The sequence below is a fragment of the Aspergillus udagawae genome (genome assembly GCF_001078395.1).
Source record: "Aspergillus udagawae IFM 46973 DNA, scaffold_9, whole genome shotgun sequence".
Classification (NCBI taxonomy): Eukaryota; Fungi; Ascomycota; class Eurotiomycetes; order Eurotiales; family Aspergillaceae; genus Aspergillus; species Aspergillus udagawae.
The window spans coordinates 791,246-813,487 of record NW_025091272.1 but is presented as its reverse complement, the minus strand read 5'-3'; the positions used below and the strand labels follow the sequence as shown (position 1 = coordinate 813,487).

Below are 22,242 nucleotides of genomic sequence, written 5' to 3'. Positions count from 1 at the left end.
TCGGGGTGACTCCGGCGGTGTTGGTATTGCCCTTCGCCTACCCTTTTGTGTGAGCCCTTGGTCAGTCTGCTGTCCTGTACTTACATAGGTGGTAGTGGAATTAGTTAGTTACGCCTTGCGGATTACCTAAGGGTACCCGGAAATGGCATAGTACTTCTGAGAGCTAGGAGTACCTCGAAAGGCGGACTTCAGCGAACGGTGGGCAGTCGGGCTGATTTTAGCCGCTGTTTGCTGGATGCTGATTAATCCGAGACGAAAAGGCTGCATTATGCAGTCGTTCTGAGTAGTGACAGCACCTCGTGCTGCTTTGCTAGTCCTGGCCTCGTGGGGGGTAGAGAAAAGTGTTTCGAAATTTAAAGTTGAGGTACAGGCTGGGATTTATCTCTGGGATACTTCGTGTCGCACAGCAGAAGAGAAGCGAGTCCCTGATCATTGTGACATTTCTTTGTTGTTTGTTTGAAGATTGCTTTGTGGGTTTAGTTCTTTTTATTTTCTTTATCATCATTCATGCGATATCTCTCTTTTGGTCATTTTGAGTATAGTTGAGCAAGGCTTAGTGCCTATACAAAATCCCTCATAGTCAAGGACTTGGCTGCCTCTTATGGAGTACCACTTCAACTGTACCCGTCATCTTTATTATTCTCAATCTCGCTAAGTTGTCCCACCAGTCGATGAAACCACCTAGGTTTGTCACAGGCGGCATCTCAAAATGAATGAAACTCAGAAACATTCATGGTCTTCATCTACTTGATTCTTCATTCTTTTGTGTGCACATACTTGGCACTCCATTATTGTCATCAATTTGCCTCCGTTACTATTTAAAAAGAAGGTTGTAATAATTGCTCGTATTATACCCTCCAAGTACGGCGTACAGATCGTACATCAGCAATATTACCGTGTGACAATACATTTCATGGTGGGTTAGCCGCAGGAACCGAAGCATGCACTGGGGTTGGTGGGAGCAAGAGACAGGGTGGGTCATGTCTTGGCGGGGTTGAGTTGGACTGAGCGTCAAGTGGCCGCCTGCAGAAGGAAAGAAGCCCAGGAGAAGATCACCAGAGTGTCATAATTTGATTTTAATTTTCTGAATTATTTTTTCCCTTCCCTTTCTCGATAGTGGCGACCCACTACTACCATTCACCCCAATGACTAAATCAGCTTCCTAAACCTGGTGCCGCTCTCCCGCCCCGTCATAGAAAAAGCGATCGCCCCAGCAAATTCTCGTTCCCCTCCCTCGTAGGCTGGTAGAGTATTGTACTGCGACCCTAATTAATTATTCAGTTATTTGAATTTTTTTATTACCTTTTCTTCCCTTTTAATTTTTTTTTGCCCATTTTTCCTGTGCCGGACTTTCCCACTATTACTTGCATCTCCTACTACTCCTTAACATTCCTTCTTCCTCTCAATTTCCATCCACCTAGTACTGCCAACACATTGCGTTTCTGATTTCCTCGACGCGTCTCCTTCTGGCGCTCTCTTGAGCTGCCACTCTATTGAAGGGAGGGCTTGTACTACTGTACTTCTTGGCTACATACCTGACTTTCTTGCTCCTATCCTATTTGTACCTTTCTTACACTTCCGCCCTCCCCCTCACATCATGCGTTGTATATCATGACAATCGTCGTCCTGCTGAGGACAACCTAATCTCCCGCCCTTTGGGTCGATTGGTGGTATCATTGATCGATATTGAGAGAGCGTCTTCTAGATTATCTCTCTGATTGACAAGTTTAATTCTTCACTGAACTAGTCGTCATTACCTCTCCGACCTTCCTATTCTACAACCTACCGCCGCCACTTATCCTCTCGAGTCATCGATATCGAACATACGACTATATCATTAACTCCCTCTTCGACCTCAGTCGCGATTCTAACCTAGCGATCTACTCGAAGCGATGGCATACTTGCGTGGTGGTGATCGACCCTTTTCAATACACAAGATTTTGAAGATGCTACTCGCCCCCCATCAGTCCAACAAGCCTGTTCAGCAAGATACAGATATGCCTGAGGACGTCGATGAGCCTCCTGATCACCATTACTTGAATACCTCTCCGATGAACGTCGACGACGGTGTTGTCTACGTCAAGTCCCCTACCGCCATGAGTCGTGGCAAGGAATCACTCCTCACACGTGCCCTCAAGCACAGTCCCGAACTGTCTCCTGCCGACCACCAGGAACATCCATTCTACCGCTCGTACCACTCCGGCAACGTCAGCGGAATTTCGACCGCGGAGCTGACCAGCGATGGTGGACTCACGAGCCCATCGTTGTCTAACACTCCAAGCCCCCCGCTGTCTCCTCAACTCAACGGTAGACCTGAATTAAATGCGGCGGAGTCCACTGTGGAGGCCAATCTTGGACGTAAGAGATGCATCAGCTTTGCCTGCGGGCGTAAGGCTGAGGAAACGAAACCTCAACAACCTACAACACCGGAATCGACTGCCACTTCGACGGCAGCGGAGCCCCCCAAGCGGAAGACGGTGCTTACTTTTGTCTGCCCAGCAAGAGATTCCTGCTCGACAAGAGAACGGCCTCCTGTTCGCACGGCTGCTCTCAGGTCGCGGCTCCGTGGATCGCCTGCCCCAGTCGTCCGCAAGGCGTCTCCGGAGAAAGATGTGTCTTTGTCGATTAAGGCACAGCAAGATGAGAAGCCATCGGCATCAAACAGTCAAAGAGGTGTGCCTGTGAAGGGCCTCGGCAAGTTTGAAGAGTCTGAGGCGACCCGGTTCCACGAATTTGCCAGCTCCGTTAGCGAGGATGATGAGTGGGTCACCAAGGTTGGTGAATTCACAGAGAAGATCACTATGAGCGATTGCATGAGAAAAGAAATCGCCATCAGAAAGCTCGCAGAAGAAGCGGAGGAAGAGGCGCTTGAGGAGGAAGACGACGAGGAGTATGAGGATGACGCGGACTCGACCATCCATGACTTCTCCTCGGATGATGGCAATGAATCCGACAATGAGGCTGGCTTTGCTGATTCAGACGATGAGAGTGATGACGGTTCCGAGTATGGATTCTGGGCGCCTTCGACCACTGCTGCCACCAGCCCTCAGACGTCTCGCCAGGCACTCGAACGTCGCGGCTCGAACACTTCTTTAGATTCTATGACTGACGATCCCCGCAAGAAATGGCCCCCAGCACTCGCGTGGAAGGCAAATGGTCGATCCCCTTTCAAACCTCCCCCGGTCAAGATGCGCCCTGGTACTCCCAACCTACCCGACAGCACGGACTTTGTGTGTGGCACATTGGACGAAGACCGTCCTTTGGAAGTTGCATATAAGTCTTGCATCGAGCAACGTCGCCTCTCCAAACAAGTCATCATTCCTCAGGATATTGATCCCAGCTTTCCTACATCGGACATTGATGATCAAGATGACCTGGAAGAGGATGAGATGGAGCTGTCGTTTAGGGCTGATGAAGCAACTCGGGGAAGAACTGGTGTGGATTCCGTGCGTCAACATTCGCCTCGTTTGTCTCCCAAGCGAATGATGTCCCCTCCCCCGCGCCGTGTTGGCCGCATGTCCCCGAGACGTCTTCGGTCCCCTCCACCGCCGGTTAAGATGGGTCCTTCCCAAAGTGGCGATGGTGCCTCGGATGACCAACTTCCCTCTCGCCCGCCCCAAGGCGTCAACATCAGTGAATTGGTTCAACGCCCCCTTATGACTCGCACCAAGTCTCTGCCTCGAACTCCCAACCCTTTTTTCACGTCCCTCGACCGGGCTCATCGGTGGTCACCCATCGCCGACTTGAAAGAATCGCCAGAGCGTGAATCATCCTGCACTCGCGAGGTGCACACTAGAGGCCCGATCGACATAGTCGAAGGTCTGGAGAAGAAGCGTCAGAAGCGAAGGGAAAAATTCTGGCGTCAACATTGCCGCAAAGCTGCCAAAGAGCAGATGGAGCGGCGACCAACCCCTGGAAAAGGAGCTGAACGGATGAAGGAGCTTGGCCTCGAAGTTGCTGAGAGGTTCAGAGCTTACGGTGTCGGTCAAGATGCCCAGCTCGTCCTATCTGTTTAGACCTTTCCTCCATCAGAAAAGGACCTTTGTCTTCCTTGTACATACCCGAACATTGTGTGTCACTTCTTTCTCCCGAGGGGATTCATTTCACTCTTTTCCACAGGCTACAGTTTGAATCCCCTCGGTTGTCCTGTACTCTTTGCACAGCATCGTCACTGCTTGGGAGGACATCCGTCTTGCATTTACAGGGAGATCACACTTTTTCTATTCGTGTTTGCTTCACCTATACATATTACCCCTTCCTTATCGATTTAAACCATATTTTTACATTCCTTCACTGTTGTGGCCAGGGCCCTGTTTGAATTAGTTCTGCATGCTCGCGGTTCATATGGAGGATACCCCCTGCTTTTGTTGCTGCGTTTGTAGGCAGGCCACAACATGACAAGAAGACTAAACGAGTCCTTGCTGATGCGAAAGATCAATGAAATCAAATAATTCAAATCAAAATGATTCCTTATATGAATAGTAAAGTAATCTATTTGGTCATAGTTGTGCAAAGAGGTCATGTGGTTGCAGGTTTAAAGTTGATCTTCCCGGCGGTTGCAGCTGGCTTTAGCGCTCGGCTAAGCGTCCAGAGCTAGCGAATCGGTCAAAAGTCAACGTCAACTCATCGGGCCACCACAACCTGTCTTCTTCTGCACTTATCTCTGGCCCAGCCGCTCGCCACTGCTCTTCTGGCTTTCATCTTTCCCTTGTGATCGTCAGCGATATTTTAATTCCTTTATATCTGAAGTCTGGACAGTTTCCGCCATGTGGATCATTAACTGGTGTAAGTAGTTCCCTGTTCCTTGTTTTGCCTTAGCAACTCCGGGTCCTCGAGACTTTGAAGTTCCGTCCTTGCATTTGTTTTTGGTATCATAAAAAGCTCTCTGGAGGACTTATCTGGCATCTTTTTTTGCACTACTATCCTAAATTCCGTCTGTTTCTGTCGCTAAAGAGTCCTCTTTCTCTGTAGTCTACGATGTCCTGGCTTCCCTTGGTCTCCTTAACAAGCATGCCAAGCTTCTGTTTCTTGGCCTCGACAATGCCGGCAAAACTACCCTTTTGCACATGTTGAAGGTGAGCACCCTCGAAGAACCTGGAAGCGCTGGATACGGAGATGGGTATATGCTGACTGCTTGTGCTTGATTGATAGAATGACCGTGTCGCGACCCTCCAGCCTACGGCGCACCCGAGTATGTCTCCCTCATAACACGCCATGACTGGCGACGAGAAATGTGAGCAGGAGCTGATACTGATAATTCCAGCATCGGAGGAACTTGCCATCGGCAACAACCGATTCACAACGTTTGATTTGGGCGGTCACCAGCAGGGTGAGTAGAACTTGGCGGCTGCGATCACGGCAACGCAGCAGAACTGGGAGCTGGGAGCTAGCATGCTGACAATGTGGATGTACAGCGCGCCGCCTGTGGAAAGACTACTTCCCCGAGGTCAGCGGGATTGTCTTCCTCGTCGACGCCAAGGATCACGAGCGCTTCCCCGAGTCCAAGGCTGAGCTCGACGCCCTCCTCGCCATGGAGGAGCTGGCCAAGGTGCCCTTCCTCATCCTCGGAAACAAGATCGATCACCCCGATGCTGTTAGCGAGGACGAGCTGAGACATCAGCTTGGTCTGTACCAGACCACGGGTAAGGGCAAGGTGCCGCTGGAGGGGATCCGGCCCATCGAGGTGTTTATGTGCAGTGTTGTTATGAGACAGGGTGAGTTTCCTTTTGACTTTTTGTCTCGGGTGTCTTTTACGGCTTCCGTGTTGCTCTTGGGAGTACGATGCTAATGTGGATGATGCCTACTAGGATACGGGGAAGGTATCAGGTGGCTATCCCAATACGTCTAAACAATCAATCACAATCAACTCCATCCGTCCCCTCTGATTACTACCCATCACTACTTTGCTACCGGTCTATTGATAAATGATGATGATGACGATGGAACTATGCCCCCTCCGTCCTATCAGTCTATAGCAATCACTTCCCACTCTGTCAAATGCAGATTCTAGCGATTAGTTCAAGTCACAAGTTCTTCTTTTAATATTATTTCTTAGCTCAAGCTACTTTTTGCACTGGCTGATAATCAACGGAAGAGAGATATACTGGATGTAACTCAGGAACCATCACTGTATGAATGACAAAAGTAGCCCTTGAAATTCGACCTAACCTACAAACCCCAAATGCATTCGAGCGTCATGCACCAGATAAACGAGGTGAAAATTGCATATCCCGCCACCGCCAACCTTGTCCACCACCTTCAAGTACCTTATCATGTAACAGGCATCTAGCGGTCACTGTAGCGTATCCTTCATTCGCGTTGATCGTTATGAGGCGTCGCAACATGCAGATGCAAAGGAGCTAGACTTTGTAAAAAGAGCCGTGGCACAGTTCGGAAGACACGGACATGTCGTTGCTTATTCGGTTTGGCATTACACTCACAGGAAGATTGTTCAGAATGAAAAAAGCAAACGGAGAACACCACAATGCAGCCCGTCGCTTCGCCTCCACCTGTCAAGATAGTCCGGAACAACGAAGAGGGTAACACAGAGAAAGAGGAAAGAAAAAGGAAGATAAACAGGGAAATGGATGAAATAAAAGAAAAGAGAAAAAAGACAATAAGAAACAAGACCCCTACGAGGAGCAGAAAGTACCTTCCATATAGAGATAAGGGAAAAAAAGTTCAGCGTGGAAGGAAACTGTAAGACCGGAGTCGCTGGAGTAGCGATGGAGGGAGGATATTGTGACGGTCCTGCATGTCGAGAGGTCTCTGGATGGCCTGGTGTATCCGCATTCGATCGGCTGAGGTATTGTCTTCAGGGGTCGCTGTGGTAATTCGCTATGTCGTGTGTTGACGAATGTGGGATTGTAACGTTTTATCTCCGCCCGAACCTGCTGCACATGGAAAAGCTCGTATGATTTCTTACTTCTTCTTTGGTTTGCGCGGAGGAGTGATGGGCGCGCCTGAGCTCATGCCCCCGTAAACGTACTTTTGTTTCTTCTCTGCTGGTTTCAGAATCTGGAAAAAAAAAAGCTATATTAGTAACTGGACCACAAGTCGGTGCCAAACCTTAGGGCTCACAACATACCTGGAATGAACAAAGAAGGCTTTCATCAACACTCATCATTGCACCGGCGTTGTCGAACTCTCCACAGTAGTTGGGAGCACTGAATAGCGTTACAAGCTGTCTCTTCGAGAAAAATTCGTAACCGTCCTCGACGACTTGGTGTGCACGGCATATCAGATCCATATCATGCTTCTGGAGGAAACGAGAAACGACATCGGGACCGAATGTGAACGATACACCTCGGTCGTTCTCGCTCCAGCCGGTGATATCTTTGTCGGGATCGGACCAGAGAAGATCGCAGAGAAGACCGCAGTCAGGGATCTATCCTAGTTAGCAAAGCAAACCTTGAGCTGCGAGAGCCCGGCGGGACCCCTTTCGGCTGTTTCAAACATTACAGACGAAAAGGAATCCATAGAGGCCCGTAACAAGAAAAGGGACCCGGTCCGTGATATGAAGCTGTGAAGGGGAGGGAAACTCACATCGGTAGGACGCATGACGCGCCGGATCTGTTCCATAGAGTTCAAATCGGGACTGAGACCACCATGCATGGTGAAAATCTTCTCGTCGATAATTGCCGCGATGGGCAAGCAGTTGAAGCAATCAGTGAATGTCTTCCAGAGCTTAATATTGTACCGCCGCTTGCACTCGTCATAGAAGCCATAGATACGGTTGATGGAGGCACATTCGTGGTTACCACGGAGAACAAAGAAGTTTTCAGGATATTTGATCTTGTACGCAAGGAGGAGGCAGATGGTCTCGAGTGACTGCTTGCCACGGTCGACGTAGTCTCCGAGGAAGAGGTAGTTGGCCTCAGGCGGGAAGCCACCGTATTCAAAAAGACGCAAGAGATCGTAATATTGGCCGTGAATATCACCACAGATCTGGTGAAGGCAAAGTCAGTTTCGATCCGATGTGTAGGCAAGTATTGTCGCCAAGCCGCGGCAATAGCCCGAGGAACAGGCATCATCTTACCTTGATTGGCGCTTCCAGCTCCAACAGTATCGGTTGAGAGATGAAAATCTCCCTAGCCTTGGTGCAAAGATACCGAATCTCCGCTTCCAACAGTTGAACCTGCTTTCCAGGCCGGCTGCCCCTCACCTCCAGCAGTCTATCAATGATGTTGTCCAGGTCCACTTCTTGATCAGCCATGACGTGCTGATTCTCGAGACGAAAACGAAGTAAAAAGAGTGATTAATACAAAGGCGTTGAACAACGAAAGGGAGAAAAGAAGGACGAAGGGGAGATGGTGGCTTCCGGAGCGCTCGGTACACCAATTTAGGCGGCGTCTATTAACTGAGATAGCGGAAAAGAGGTTAGAGCTGCTCGAATATCGTGAACAGTGCGATCCAGACGCGTGATTCAATGCGCCCGGGAAATTTTTTTTTCTCACCTCCAACCCTTGATATCGGGAAGAACGATGGGAACTGATAGGAGTAGACGGCTTACCGAGATAGAATCTAGGATAAAAAATAGACTCAAAGGAGTTTGCAGCAGGCCAAATGGCCTTGGAATGGTGAGGAGGAGGAGGAGGATCTGGCAGCTATGCCAGATGGTGACGATTGTAGCAGCCCGCTCTGAGAACTATCCTTGACTGATGACGCGCGATGCAAAACGAGGTGATGCGGCTCCCGCAGATTCTGGAAGAGAATAAGCGTCGAAAAAAGAGCCCGGTGTTGTTGGATGGGGTTGCTTTTGGACTGGGTGGGAAAAAAACGGGAAGCGTGTAACGGGAAAACAAGCGACGCAGCGGATTGGCTTGAGAGTGGGATGGGACTAGCAGGACGGATGAACGACGGGAATTCGACAAGGACTTTCTTTTTCTTCGTTTAATCTGCTGCTGTTGGTGAAGATGATAGTATTATTTTCAGAGGGTGAGAGCTTCGAAGGAATCGATGATCTTGGGTTGTGGTGGCGTGAGGGGGTGGAAGGGGAGGGGAGGAAAGATTGTTGGTCGGCAATCAAGGGATCTCAGGTCCTCTCTCTCTTGCTCTCTATCTCCCGTTCAAGCGGTCGAGGCGGAAGAATTTTTATTCCCCCTTTTGGATGGCGCCTTCTTTCGAAAGTCTTAGCTTTTTCTTTTCTTCGCTGATCTCACGGTGGTCGATCAGAGAAACTAAGAAAATGTCAGAATGAGTCGTGATGCAGGCCAGAACAGTGCATGGGCAAGGGAAGAGAAAAGGGAGAGAGTTGAGTTTAGTTGTGGTGTTGCGGGTTGGGGATTGGCGCGCGCATAAGGCGGCGTATCGTCTGTCCTCTGTGCAAGGTGAAGGTTGAAGGAAGTAATCTACTAGGTGTCGGGTATCTATTCACCATGACAATGCTGCACTCTTAAAAGACTACCTTAGATATCTTCCTTTATTTCTATCTTGGCCTTAGATGAATATGCTTGACAACGACATCTCTGTTTGTTCTTTATGACCAGTATTTATCTCGGCTGCACATCCAGGTCCAAAAATAGCGCTCAGGCATTGTGTGGTCCAAGTACGACAACAAACTTCCCCATATACTCCTCCCTCTGCAAGGAGTTTCTGTTATGACTTATGGTCTGTCTGTGACGTGAAACTCTAAGTATTTGGTCAACTATCTTCTCATTCCCCTATCTAACCCTCCCGAATCTCTTCTGTTTCCAGCAGCCGAGCTACCACGACGTCTACACACAAGCATCCTATTGGGAAGCCCCACCCTTGGTCTAGATGGAACATCAGCAACTCAGAGTCTATCCAGACTCCAGAGTCCAGAGAGTGGCACCGATTTCCATTCATAATCTTCCAAAAACGCGGCGGAGAATGTATCTACATTACGTCTGATGTAGTAACAGCCTCGGGAGCGCCCAAGGCGAATTGTATCGTCTGTTGCAGAAATATGACTCGTCATTGTTTAAATTCATGTCTCATGCATTAGGCCCGAATCTCATCGCTCAGTCTTTGACAGGAAAAATAACCGAAATAAAAACAAGATCGCAGGCAAGTATACATCGTGCAATGATAGACAACGACATCTCCATGAAGTGTAGATGGTAATCCTCACACAACGCATCATTAGGAGAACCGGAAAAACCACGTTCCAGGAAGACTGATGGGAGGGAGGAGGAGGGGGGGGAATATGAAGCCGAAGAAATATAACCATAAAAACTCGAAACAGAACCCGGTAACGCCTTGACACCAGCTCCAGCTGCGCTTCATCAAGAGATACAATACAAGCGGTCTAAGCAGGAAAGCGACTTTCTTTCATGATGCCTCCCAAATGTCGGTCCATATAGGGTGTCGATTGCAGATAGAGAAATAAGGTTGTAAGGTAAGAATATCAGGGCGGCCGACGAGACGAGGCGAAGAGGGAGCAAAAAGTGTTCAAACATCCAGCCCGCAATTTCGAAGATTCACGTAACGCCATAATCAATGCAGTCGAGCCATCAATTGCCAGAATGGCACACGCAGGCAGCCAGTCGTGGCGGTGAGGCGCAAAATAACCAAGAATTGGACAACGCCTCACACAAGGACCTGCTGATCATTTTCTCGAGATGCTCAGAGCCAAAGGGAAGGTTCGTCTGCCGTGCTTCCAGATGTAACTAAGCTCCAAGACTCGCAGTCTTTTGCAGTTTTTAATCCGCACCAACTAACAACGAAGTCCGAAAATTCTGTCTTTTTGGTCTCATAAGTACTTTTGCTTTTTGTTCGATTGGTTTTTGATTGGCGTAAAGGGTGTGTCTCATCCATGTAACCAAAGCAGTGGTCGTTACTGGCGTAATCCCCATTCGTGACTCAGGGGTTTCCACCACTGAGTATAGGTTGGTTAGCTGCCCTTGGGAAAGTTCCCGCAGTCAGCAGGTTGGATTCGCCAATGCTCGTCCCTGTACGAGGCATGCTGATGCTCTTATCCCGAGTACGGTCTCCCATCGTCGAGAGCCAGCTGCTACCAAACTCCTGCTTGAGAGCCTCCAACTTCCGCATGTAAAATTCTTCATCGGCCTTCCAATCGGTGTTGTGAGGCATGTTCTGCACAACGGCAGACGTTTTGACCTGTGAGGAGGAGCTAGTGTCGACTATTCCGTCAGGGTGAGGTATGTTGGAGGGTTCGGCCTGGGGTCCACCATCAGATTTCCATTGACGGTCGGTAGGCGTCGAAACAAACGGATCAACGAGCAAGTGAACATGCTGCATGGGAGAAACAGAAGGCACCACCGCACCTGTATCGCCATTATCATCAGTGGGCTTATCCAACGAGATGTCAACAATTCTCCGCCGAGGACCCTGCTTTCGTCGACTAGACCCAATTCCCCGATCATTCTCTGGTACTGGCGCTTGAGAAGACTTTGAGGCTGCGGCTCCCTGGGCCACATTCAGGGGTTTGCTAACGATAGCCACGGCCGAATGGTCTGCTGTAGCTGACCGAATGACTGGCGTGCTTTCAACCTCTGCAACCCGATCGGCCAGCTGTTTCCTTTCCGTGTATCCCGGTCCCGAACCGTCGATGATTATGTCTTCCGAGTAACCCGGGGTGCGGCGAAAGAGGTTGAAAATCACGACACGGTAGTTCGGATGCGTCTTGACGAATGGATTTCCTGACACCCAGATCTCCCGTATCTCAGGGAGATTGGTCAGTCTGGCAATCTCTGTAGGGTCGAAAAGGTTGTTGTCTCTCAGATCCAATCTCTCGAGCGAAGGCAGCCGCTCGATACCGGCAAGCGACCGGAGACGGTTGCCGCGAAGGTTCAGAGCGGTAATCGCAGGAAGGGGGTTCCGCGTCAGAGAGTGAAGAGAGTCGATCATACAATGAGACAGATTGAGAGCCCTCAGAGCGACTAGCGAGGCCAAACTGTCAGGGACTTCGGTGAAGAGGTTCGCCGACAGATCAAGAGAATGCAGACTGTTGGCGATGGGTGCCAAGGCGGCCGCGGTGACAGAGGTCAGGGAGTTGTCAGGGAGGCCCAAATGCCGCAGGAATCGCCATTTCGACGGCGGAAGGATACCAGACGGCAAACTTGACGAGCTTCCGTTACGGTACCCTGAGTTTTCGCTGGAGTTCGAGCTACCCGACCCAGTACGCCTAATTCGCGAAGAAGTTCCCCGGTTGTGACGATGGCTCGAGTGCTTCGAACTGGTAGGGCGTGAGGGTGAAATGCTTCCAGTGCGTGCTCGGCCTGGGGTAGCGCCTTCAGAGCCTACTCGCATCATAGAAACGGCCTTGGGGCTTGTGCTTGTTCCAAACGCCGTTTCAACCACTGGTGAGCCGGGAGCGGAAATAGAGCCTGAGATATCAGGCTTGTGCACTGGTTGAGGATGAGCATTTCCGTTCCAACCAAGGACTGGCGAGTGCTGAGCCTTCGACGACCGTCGTCGGCGTTTATCAATGTCATCAAGCACGATCCCGGTCAGCAGATCTGCCATGTCTTCGACGTTCGCCCTTTTTAAAGTCAACGTTCGCAACTGCTCAGATAGTCGGTCCCAGCCGAAAAATGAGCGGTAGTCTATATCAATAATCTCTAATACGCTCAAGTTTTTGAAAGAATGGAGAGGAACTGCAGTGTCAAAGGGAAACTCCTCGTACCCGCGTATTAAGCGGGCGCGATGGTCTGGGGCTAGACGTAAACAGGGGATTTTGGTAAAAGCAGAGTACAGATATTTAAGATCAGCATCCAGAGCAGCTTTGGCTTTCTCGGACTTGGAGGCCGAATCCTTGGATCCCAGACCTATCGAGGACCAGAGAGCACTCATGCCAGACATGACACTACGGACACTTGACACAGAGTGAATGGAATCTCTGTCACCTTTGGACCGTTGGGGTTTGTTCAGAAAAGAGACATAGGACTGCGATACGTCGTTATGGATATTCTCCAACCTAACGTTCATGGGTCCCACGGAGATGGAAAGGTCCTCGAAGCAGGAAAGGAGGTAGAATAGATGATGAGGAGTGAGGGTGAGTTTGGCGGGCTTGATGTTATGAGAGGCAAACCTCAATGGCCCAAAGGACAAGGCTGCCGCCAAGGTCGACGAAGTCGAGCTTGAGGACAAGCCCGACTGAGTAGGTTGTGCATTTTTGTTGGTTTGGCGTCTTAGCTGCAGTGCATTTGCAAGAGCTTTCTCATGGGTGCGTACGAAGCTTGCGAGGTTCTAACCAGGGAAAAGTAGATAGGTTAGTACACGCCTATCTGCAGAGGAGCCAGGTACTTGATTTTGAACTAACTTTGATGAAAAGCTGGCCATCTTCAGTGTTCAGCTTCTCCATTACGGAAGTTGCTTCGCCCAACAAGACGGTATCCAGTCAGGCGAACTCTGATGAAGGACGCTCAGGAGGTACTCGTAAGGCGAAAGACAGGAGTCGACATCTTGCTGACAACAAGCAGGAGGGAGATCGAAAAGTGAGATGAGCTGTTGGCAGAAAATAAAAGCCAGTTAGCAACAATTCACCCCTGATTTCCCATGACCATCCACATCCTCCAAGGCTAATGGGGTGTGTATTTGGTAAGAGAGAAGGGTCCTGAACAGAAGGAGAAAAAGGAAGCAGGGGAGTACCTCGAAAAATATAGTGACAGCCGGAATAGAAGGTTTGGACAAGTGTGATAAACAACAAGTTCACAAGACCTTTCACCGCAACGAAAACCTTTCGTGATTGTTCTGGAGGGGGGAGATAAAGGGGAAAGTTCTCCAATCCCAGCGTCGGTATGAGTTTGTCGCCTGGACAGACCCGAGAGAAGGGGGCTTGCTGAAGCAGTTGACGTCTCAAAGAATATGATAGAAATTGGGGATGGGCGGAAGACAGGACCAGGGGGTTTGCTTTTTTTTTCTGGAAGCTAATATGCAAGTACCGCAATCTAGTGAGAGCCTGCGAGGACGTGACTGGAGGGTGGGCGGAGATGGAGGTGCGCTGAATCAATCAGCTGAGGGGCTTAGGGGGAGTAAGCAGCAATGGCAAGGTAAAGGATTTCGACAAAGATTGATATCCCACTGGATTCGAACAATGATTTGGGGACGATATCCAGAGGGAACTCAGGAGGAATTGAGGAGAGATGTATAAAACAGGACAGGATCAAGAGCGCAATATAATCCAGGAGGCAACGGGTAGGAAAAGGCGGCAGGCGATGATTAGCATTATCATAATTATTATCTTGTTATCGTATGAGTTTTGATTTTCCTCTGGGTCAAGGAGCCGCTGTACTGGGGCTGTTGTCGAGGTACCACACCCCGTGGTATGGTACGGTACGATGGTGGAATATTTGGAGCACCTTAACAGTTGCAGGCATACATTATTCCTTTCCCGCAGTCTTCTTCTACTCTTACATTTTATTCGAAATAATAATATCGTAATGTTATTCGTTGGTTTTAATATGTACATTGCTCCTTTCAAACCGCCATTCATGTATAGATTCATCGGTGGCAACCTAATTTGGGGCAAGCGTAGACGTGGTTCGTCCAGTGTCAACACCATTTTTCCTGTGCCGCCCCTATCAAGTTTTGTAATGATACTAACGTGCAGAGTACCAAACGATAAATAAATCGAGCAAACAGCTAAAATGTAGGTAGACAGGTACTTACTCACATATTTCGTGATCTCCGGCAGATTGCCCGTCTATGATACATTATCTTTCTATTTGCCCTGACATTGGTACTCGAAAATATTAAATAATGTATCATCCATATTATCGAACCTTTGGTACAGGCCAATTACCCACGGTCATAACCTTAGATATTATAACGTACCACCTAAAGGAGAGGAACCAGAAAGCATCATTCTTCGGGTCTGGGAAAATAGTGGGCTATCTCTCCGAGTCTTGAGGGAGCGGGTATCCCGTCGCCGACCTTGAATACAAAACGTTTATCAATTTCGATAACAAAGTCCAATTAAACAAGCAAACCTTGAAAGGACACATTTTGTGTGTAAACACAGAATATGACGACTGCAGAGCTGATCATGAGTAATTATTCCAATCGCAGCCACATGATTCAACCTAGGCAAACTCAACAAGATACTGGTCGGCTGAAAAAGTCTTTCGACTTGCGTTATTGTTGTTACTAGTAGTCACTGCCGTTTCCTACTGACCTCGATTTGGATGTGGCATCGAATCCTAGCGTTCGCTTGACCCGTGCTGCTCTATGGTCCACATTTTACGATGCAAATGCGTCTGTGGTACTTGCGCGCCCAGCTGTGATTGGTTGGAGGGATCTCAGCGTGCAGCTGATAGCGTCCTGGCGGACATGCAAGTATATGCACAGTGGACGAATCACAGGCGTGACCCAGTCACCTACATAACGCTTTACCAAGGAAGCTCTAAATAGGAACAACAGGTGGGCAGTGAAGCAATTAGGACGGAATTAAAGAGTGCCAGAAGTGGCACCAGGGACAAGGGACTCATCGTAGGAACAGAAGAAGAAAAACCACAGAAGTCGGCCTCAGAAAGACCATACACTAGTGGCCTCATTTTGATGAGAATCGGAAACTTTGAAGCTACTCCGCATCCCGTATATCGATACCATATCAAGACACTCTATCATGAAAATCCTTATCTGAAACTTTCCTTGGATTGCTCAGCATACGCAAATATCACTGGGACTCGGACCTCGCGGTGACCTTGACATTTCTGAAAAGCTCAAGTGGTGCATTTAGTATTATGTTGTATTATTTTCTCCTTGTCTTTCAATATCAAATGACCTGGTTGTGGCTGGTGGTCGGTCATCTTGTCATCGGGCCATAAAAATGCTTTGGATGAACCCTTCTTGACTCAGATGCTTACCAAGTAAAGTTGTTAGTTCGAAAATCTCAAGATCACATTGCATTGCATATCCTCGATTTAGTACCAGGTACATTAGCTTTTCCTCTCTTGGTGTTGGGGAAAGCCTCATCATAGGTAAGCTGAAGATATAATTGTCCCCGCTGTCAGTCACACCGCTCATCATCACACCACTTGCCTACAACCATTCCACCCACCTTGACTTAGAAGGCGGATACCATCAATTGTTTGACCCATGGTTCCTTGCCATCCTCTTCATAATGCCCGCCTTGTTATTGTCAGCTTCATACCATACGAAAGCCCACGTTCTTGAATTGCCGGAAACGGCTTGCAAGAAGCTGTATTGGCCACAGCTCTCTAAGCTGACCAGTATCAAAAATTTTGAGTGTTTGTATGTGCATCAGAGGCACTCATGAGCCTTTTTAGAAAACAAAATGTTGCTGAAACTTCTGGTTGCTGGATGAACCGATCAATGGTGTTTCATAAGTGATGCATCCCATGAGCTCCTTGCTTGAGGGAAGAGTTTGGTGGTCCATTCACGAGAGCAGGTCATTGACAGCATGGTTGCAAACGCAGAGTCAGTCGCAAGCGAATGCGAGGTATCGCTACAGCAGATGCACCTATCGTGAGCGAATCTGGCGCATGGAGATATTCTACGAAAGTTGCTGATGGATAACTAAGGTATGCTTCCACAAATACCAATATTTTTGGAGGATTCACGGCCTTCGCAGGTAGGTTACTGTCAACATTTCACATCACGGGAGTATGGTGTTGAGCTCTTGTTTACGTGGACCCCTGGGCAACTGTGTTTCACACAACGGGGAAAAAGTTCTTGGCGGCAATGATGCTTGGAGTTTAAATCTCCCATTCGTTCTCCGATCTAGGAGCATTCTGCGTAAAAGGTCAATATGCAGTAAGGGGAAAGGACGAGGAAGAAATTCAAGGCTTGGAGGACCACCGCATAGCATTCTTTTCCCTTGGTGACTTCGTCGGGAAGAATTACACATGACCTCAGAAACTAATCTATGACATATGACTGAAGCGTTGCTGAAACATCATCCTTTGAGCGGAGGAAATCCGTCCTACTACAAACCGCTCTGATGAAGAGAAGCCGGGCCGGACGTGGAGACTTGGATAGCATTTGCAACTACATAACTTACTATTTCAGGAAGGGAAGATCTGACGGCTTCATTTTTTCTTGTGGGCGGGTCAACACTCCACTGCGGCCAACCGCCCGAATGATCAGCGATCCTTACGCGAGGAGCGATTCTCGTGCCAATCAAATCCACCGTGGCGATCATATGCACTGAGCATTGTGCACAGTGCGCTTCCAAGCCGTAACTCAGCAGACGGAGTAGTGCATACTATTCGACGATTCATAGGTCAACTCCCATGATGTATGAACGCAGCGCCAAGCAAAGATTCGGCGCTGACTAGTGGTAACGATGCCTGCATATGTATTCGTGCACATACCATCATACCAAGGCCATGAAAAATGACCGATCTTCATGCACGAGTCAGAAAGAGGAAGACATCCGGCGTAACAGGCAGGATCACGAGTGCGATTGGGTGGTGCGGCCGTTCCGTGGAGGGGAGGGCACAATTAAGATTAAGACCCATGCAGGTTGCTCTTTCTGGCAAGGTGATTGCCCTTTGTTTAGTAACAGTTCGGAAAGTAGACTCCTTGAAAAAGGACAGTGTTTTAACAGTGGCCGGGGTGTGAGGTAGTATTTCTTGACACCGAGCGGCTATCGCGCGTTAAGCGAATAATCTTGGTTGAATTACCTGATGTAAGCAGAGTATCACTCTACACACGTGAGAGCTGGATAACTGTAGATATTCCCTTTCTGTGAACTCGAGCTTCGGCAGAGGACTTCTGGGTACTATTTGCGGGCTTCGATCTTTCGAGGATAGCATCATAGCTTAGTAAAAGCCAGGTGGAACAAATCAAGTGAACGGCCAGGACGCTTTTCTTTTTCTGCCTCTGAAGGCCTCTCCAGCCTCCATTACAGGGGTCCATTTACGCTGTGAAGCGGCAACAAGCCGAGCACGCTAAGTCGAGCACGCTAAGTCGAGCATGCTAATGCTGCATCGACCAAGTCACACATTAGACTCAATTCCTTCCGTTTCTAAGTGGTTGTTGTATCAATCGCCACCGCTGTTTCCTCAAGTGAAGTCCATACCTACGTCAATAGGAATAATTGTTGGCACACCGTGCACTATTTACCAACTTTATACCAGCGGGGTTGTGTCTGCAACGCTAGGCAAGTAGCTGCAAATCATTCGCCTCGATGATGCTTGAGCCGAGCCAGTACGCATAGCACATTCTTGGGCCGATCTTATCGGATCGAACCATCGCTATCTTCAGAGTATAACATTGGTTCTTTCAGGGTATGCTTGTCGCCTTGCACTAGAGCGAGTCCCGCCAGTGAAAATTTCCTTTTTTCCGGACTACCACATTCAGATATCCCGCAATGCTTGAGGGTGATGTATGAGGCTTGGTTGATATTTCAGTCTTGCTGATCAATGTTCCTGACCCCGCTGAACTCTTCAAGAAGATATTTCTTCCTCATTACAGAGTATTCTGCGTAGACTACGTAAACGCTTGTTACGTGGTTGAGATTTGGGCCGCTACGGCTGCGGTGCTTTGTTGATGCGGATGGTTCTCTTGTTCCGAATAAAAAGACCCCTCATGGGCGGTGTCATATTCAAAACATAGCCATGTATCACCAATGGCTGACTGCAGGGCGCGTTTTGTTTGGTGTCGGAGGCTAAAGCTGGGGTAACCAATGGTATGAATGTGACTGTCTGGCTGGCTATCAATCAGGTAGTGGTCCGTTGCCGGGGTTTGGTTGATGATGTTTACGGAGTAGTACTCCCTTCAAGCCACACATTCTAAAGCCAGCTGATATGTTACCTAGACATGCGCATTGCCTTGGATATCGCGTGGGCTGTGAATGTGTGCATGTACAGGACGCATTCCAATGTGCCCCAGATTAGAAGGCAAGATCTGGGGTAACTTGCGAGGAATGCATTGCCAAGTGTACACACACGTGATATAGGGGGTTTGCACACCATGCTTTGGCTTCGAAGATCAAGAGCAATACGGGTAAAGATGTGTCAGGGTTGCGTTCTGCAATGTCGATCTATCAGCAACTCTGGCCATACAGATCAGACATGCGCAGCAAATGCTTTGATGGTGGCTAACATGGACCTGCTGAAGTTTCGGGAAAGTATCAAGTGTGTGAGGCAAAATCGGTCATCCTGGCAGTGATTTGAGGGCAGTAGATGGCTGAGCGGAACGCTGGCTATCCTGGATGCAATCACTAAGGTGTTCGTCATCTAGAGCGTTCAGTTGGTGCTAGAGAGCGAATGCAAGCTGCAGATAGCCTTGTAATCGCCCCTACGCAAAAAAAAAAAAAAAAAAAAAAAAAAAAACAACTTCGACGTCGATACTCTGTAGGTACTCGGCTGTTTGGTCTAAAGTTTCGGTCTATCGTTATCTGAGCCCGTGTCCTCATCCCTGTAAGCGTTAAAGTGACAGACCCATGGTCCTATGTTTCGGACCGTCAGTGAGCGGGGTTTTTATCAGAAGGTTATCTTTTTCCGCCTAGCTGATTAGTCATTCGATATAATCACCTGCACTAGTCCCAAAAAGCTTAGACCGTACCAGCCACAGTCCCCCACTAACCCGGAAATGGAATTGTGGCTTGCTTGCTGACCCGTGGGGCGGTGACACCGTCTGACGTCGATGTCAGTTGATTGTGGCTTGCAAACAGGCTTGGAGACATCATCTCAAGCAACGTCTCTTGTTCCTTCTACCTACCCATTATGAATGATTTCCAACAATGACATCGGATGAAAAGTCTGCAGCTCGCGACATATACGATCCCAATACGCTTCCCGACTATGACCGGGAGTTTATCAACCCGGATGACCTCCGGCAGTTCGAGAAGGCGCTGAATGCCCCCGAGGCCTCTCCTCTCGTTGCGCTCAATGACTGGCGTCCAGTGAATCAGCGAGTTCGGAAAAGCCGTCGAACCAAACCGAGGAGAAGCAAAGATGAAACGCGAGAAGGTGTTCTCTACACGGTCTTGAAGTGGCCATTCCTATTCACGGTTTTCGCATGGATCACGGTCCTCGGCTTCGCATATGCACTTACGCGATTGTACATCTTCCTATATGAGCAATGTGTGACGTGGCGAGGCCAGAGGGAGCGACTCAGGAGGGAGCTCTCCGTGCAGACCAACTATCAAGACTGGCTGAAAGCAGCACAGGCCCTCGATACTTACCTCGGAAATCTCAAGTGGAAGGAAACGGACGAATATGCATACTACGACCATCTTACCATCAATAAAGTGGTTACACAGCTGAAGCAGACTAGAAAGGCAGCCGAGACGGAGATGCAGAATGGACGCTCAGGCCTGAGTGATCCGCCTGCCGTCGAAGAGCTTTGCTTCCTGCTCGAAGCATGCGTGAAGAACAATTTCGCAGGCGTGGAAAATCCTCGACTGTACAGTGAAACATATTCAGGGACGAAAGATCTCGTGCAGGAGTATATTGACGAAGTCCACTCTTGTATCCGGCTAGTCCTGGATAGTAAACAGATCTCAAATGAGGACAAGTATGCGCACTTTAAGCACCTGGCCACCAACTTCGGTCGCACGGCTCTCTGCCTGTCTGGCGGTGCCACATTTGCCTATTACCATTTTGGTGTGATCCGGGCCCTGCTCGATAACGACGTCTTACCCGAGATCATTACCGGAACGTCAGGGGGAGCCTTGGTTGCCGCCCTAGTCGCTACTAGGACTGACGAGGAACTGAAACAGCTGCTCATCCCGGCTCTGGCTCATAGGATTAGGGCGTGTCATGAGGGCTTTACAACGTGGGTACGTCGTTGGTGGCGAACGGGGGCCAGGTTCGACACTCTGGATTGGTCTCGCCAGTGTAGCTGGTTTTGCAGGGGCTCGACCACATTCCGAGAAGCCTACGAGAGAACGGGGCGTATATTAAATGTTTCCTGTGTCCCGTCTGACCCTCATTCACCGACGATTCTTGCAAACTATCTCACCTCGCCTGATTGTGTCATCTGGAGCGCAGTCCTTGCGTCCGCGGCAGTCCCTGGTATTCTAAACCCGGTTGTTCTAATGACCAAGAAGCGTGATGGAACATTGGCTCCATATTCTTTCGGGCACAAGTGGAAGGACGGCAGTTTGCGGACGGATATACCTATCAAGGCTTTAAATCTGCATTTCAACGTAAATTTTACAATAGTATCACAGGTAAGTCCTGCTTGCATTGTGTCACTAGTGACATCTTCTAACGAAGTCTTTTGGGTAGGTCAATCCGCATATCAACCTCTTCTTCTTCAATTCCCGAGGATCCGTCGGTCGGCCTGTCACCCATCGTAAAGGCCGCGGGTGGCGCGGAGGGTTTCTGGGGTCAGCGATTGAACAATATATAAAACTCGATATGAATAAATGGCTTAGAGTCCTCCGCCATCTCGAGCTCCTGCCTCGACCAATGGGCCAGGACTGGAGTGAGATCTGGCTGCAGAAATTCAGCGGCACCATCACAATCTGGCCTAAAAGCATCCCCTCCGACTTCTACCATATACTATCGGACCCTAGTCCAGAGCGATTAGCACGCATGCTTCACGTGGGCAAGCAAAGCGCTTTCCCGAAGATTCAATTTATCAAAAACAGACTCAAAATTGAAAACGCCATTATGCAGGGTCTGCAACAGTGTTCCCCCGGCGGAGGAAGGGTGACGTCACCGATCATATCTCGCCGACGCCAGGACCGTGCACAGGAGCATGCAGACCAGATGGTGGAGCGTCTCGACCAGAGCTTCCCAGAGCGCCAGTCGGATTACAAAGACGAGTCACATTACACGGAAGTCTCAGACAGCCTGTCTGCAAATTCGTCTCGCCCACACACCCCAGACGCGCGACGAAGCAGCATATTCGAGGAAATGCGGCGCCAGTCAGCCGTGTTCTTTGACGACTCAGATATGTACGCCGATGAGGACGCAGTAGCCACATAGAGTGCCCCTGTCTTCTATTCTTCCCATCCCATCATCGATTTCTGTTTCTGGATGCCTGCATGGATGGCTGGTCGCTAGTCGGCAACGGTGTTAGCGGCCGCCAGGTCAGCATGCGTGGTCGATCTTCGGGGATCTTCGCGAAGGGCGAAAGGATCCCGGTAGCAAAGTGCCATTTCTTTTGAACATGTGGTGTGACGTTTTGGCGTATGACATACCCCCTAGAGTAGATCGGTTTATTATATCATTGTTTGCAATCATCACTTGATACCTTGCTGTCGTACTCATTAATATATTGTTTTTGGTACTTGATTCTAGTATGGAGCGAATTGTGTTTATTGTCGCATGTCATGCAGGAGCTTGAGAAACAGGTAGCTGGCGCAGCAGAATGCTTCGTGGTAAGTAACAGTGG

General features: G+C 49.1%; 5 protein-coding genes across 5 annotated transcripts; 3 read left to right on the top strand and 2 right to left on the bottom strand.

The window, feature by feature from the left end:
* Positions 1-1,892: 1,892 nt before the first annotated feature.
* Aud_010520 (DUF2457 domain-containing protein) lies at positions 1,893-4,016 on the top strand (the record flags this gene model as incomplete). The annotated part of the gene is made up of 1 exon (XM_043295359.1): positions 1,893-4,016. One exon carries the CDS (start codon positions 1,893-1,895, stop codon positions 4,014-4,016), a length of 2,124 nt encoding a protein of 707 aa, XP_043151294.1.
* A 750-nt stretch (positions 4,017-4,766) lies between these two features.
* sar1 (Arf family GTPase SAR1) lies at positions 4,767-5,848 on the top strand (the record flags this gene model as incomplete). Its single annotated transcript, XM_043295358.1, has 6 exons — positions 4,767-4,785; positions 4,972-5,075; positions 5,152-5,191; positions 5,264-5,329; positions 5,415-5,714; positions 5,808-5,848. 6 exons carry the CDS (start codon positions 4,767-4,769, stop codon positions 5,846-5,848), a joined length of 570 nt encoding a protein of 189 aa, XP_043151293.1.
* A 1,073-nt stretch (positions 5,849-6,921) lies between these two features.
* Positions 6,922-8,215, bottom strand: glcA (type 1 serine/threonine-protein phosphatase catalytic subunit GLC7; the record flags this gene model as incomplete). The annotated part of the gene is made up of 4 exons (XM_043295357.1): positions 6,922-7,017; positions 7,088-7,387; positions 7,546-7,947; positions 8,039-8,215. The coding sequence occupies 4 exons, from the start codon at positions 8,213-8,215 to the stop codon at positions 6,922-6,924; spliced, it is 975 nt and encodes a 324-aa protein (XP_043151292.1).
* A 2,609-nt stretch (positions 8,216-10,824) lies between these two features.
* On the bottom strand, positions 10,825-13,288 carry Aud_010517 (leucine-rich repeat domain-containing protein; the record flags this gene model as incomplete). Its single annotated transcript, XM_043295356.1, has 2 exons — positions 10,825-13,173; positions 13,247-13,288. 2 exons carry the CDS (start codon positions 13,286-13,288, stop codon positions 10,825-10,827), a joined length of 2,391 nt encoding a protein of 796 aa, XP_043151291.1.
* Positions 13,289-19,636: 6,348 nt separating this feature from the next.
* Aud_010516 (patatin-like phospholipase domain-containing protein) lies at positions 19,637-21,833 on the top strand (the record flags this gene model as incomplete). The annotated part of the gene is made up of 2 exons (XM_043295355.1): positions 19,637-21,070; positions 21,129-21,833. The coding sequence occupies 2 exons, from the start codon at positions 19,637-19,639 to the stop codon at positions 21,831-21,833; spliced, it is 2,139 nt and encodes a 712-aa protein (XP_043151290.1).
* Positions 21,834-22,242: the final 409 nt, after the last annotated feature.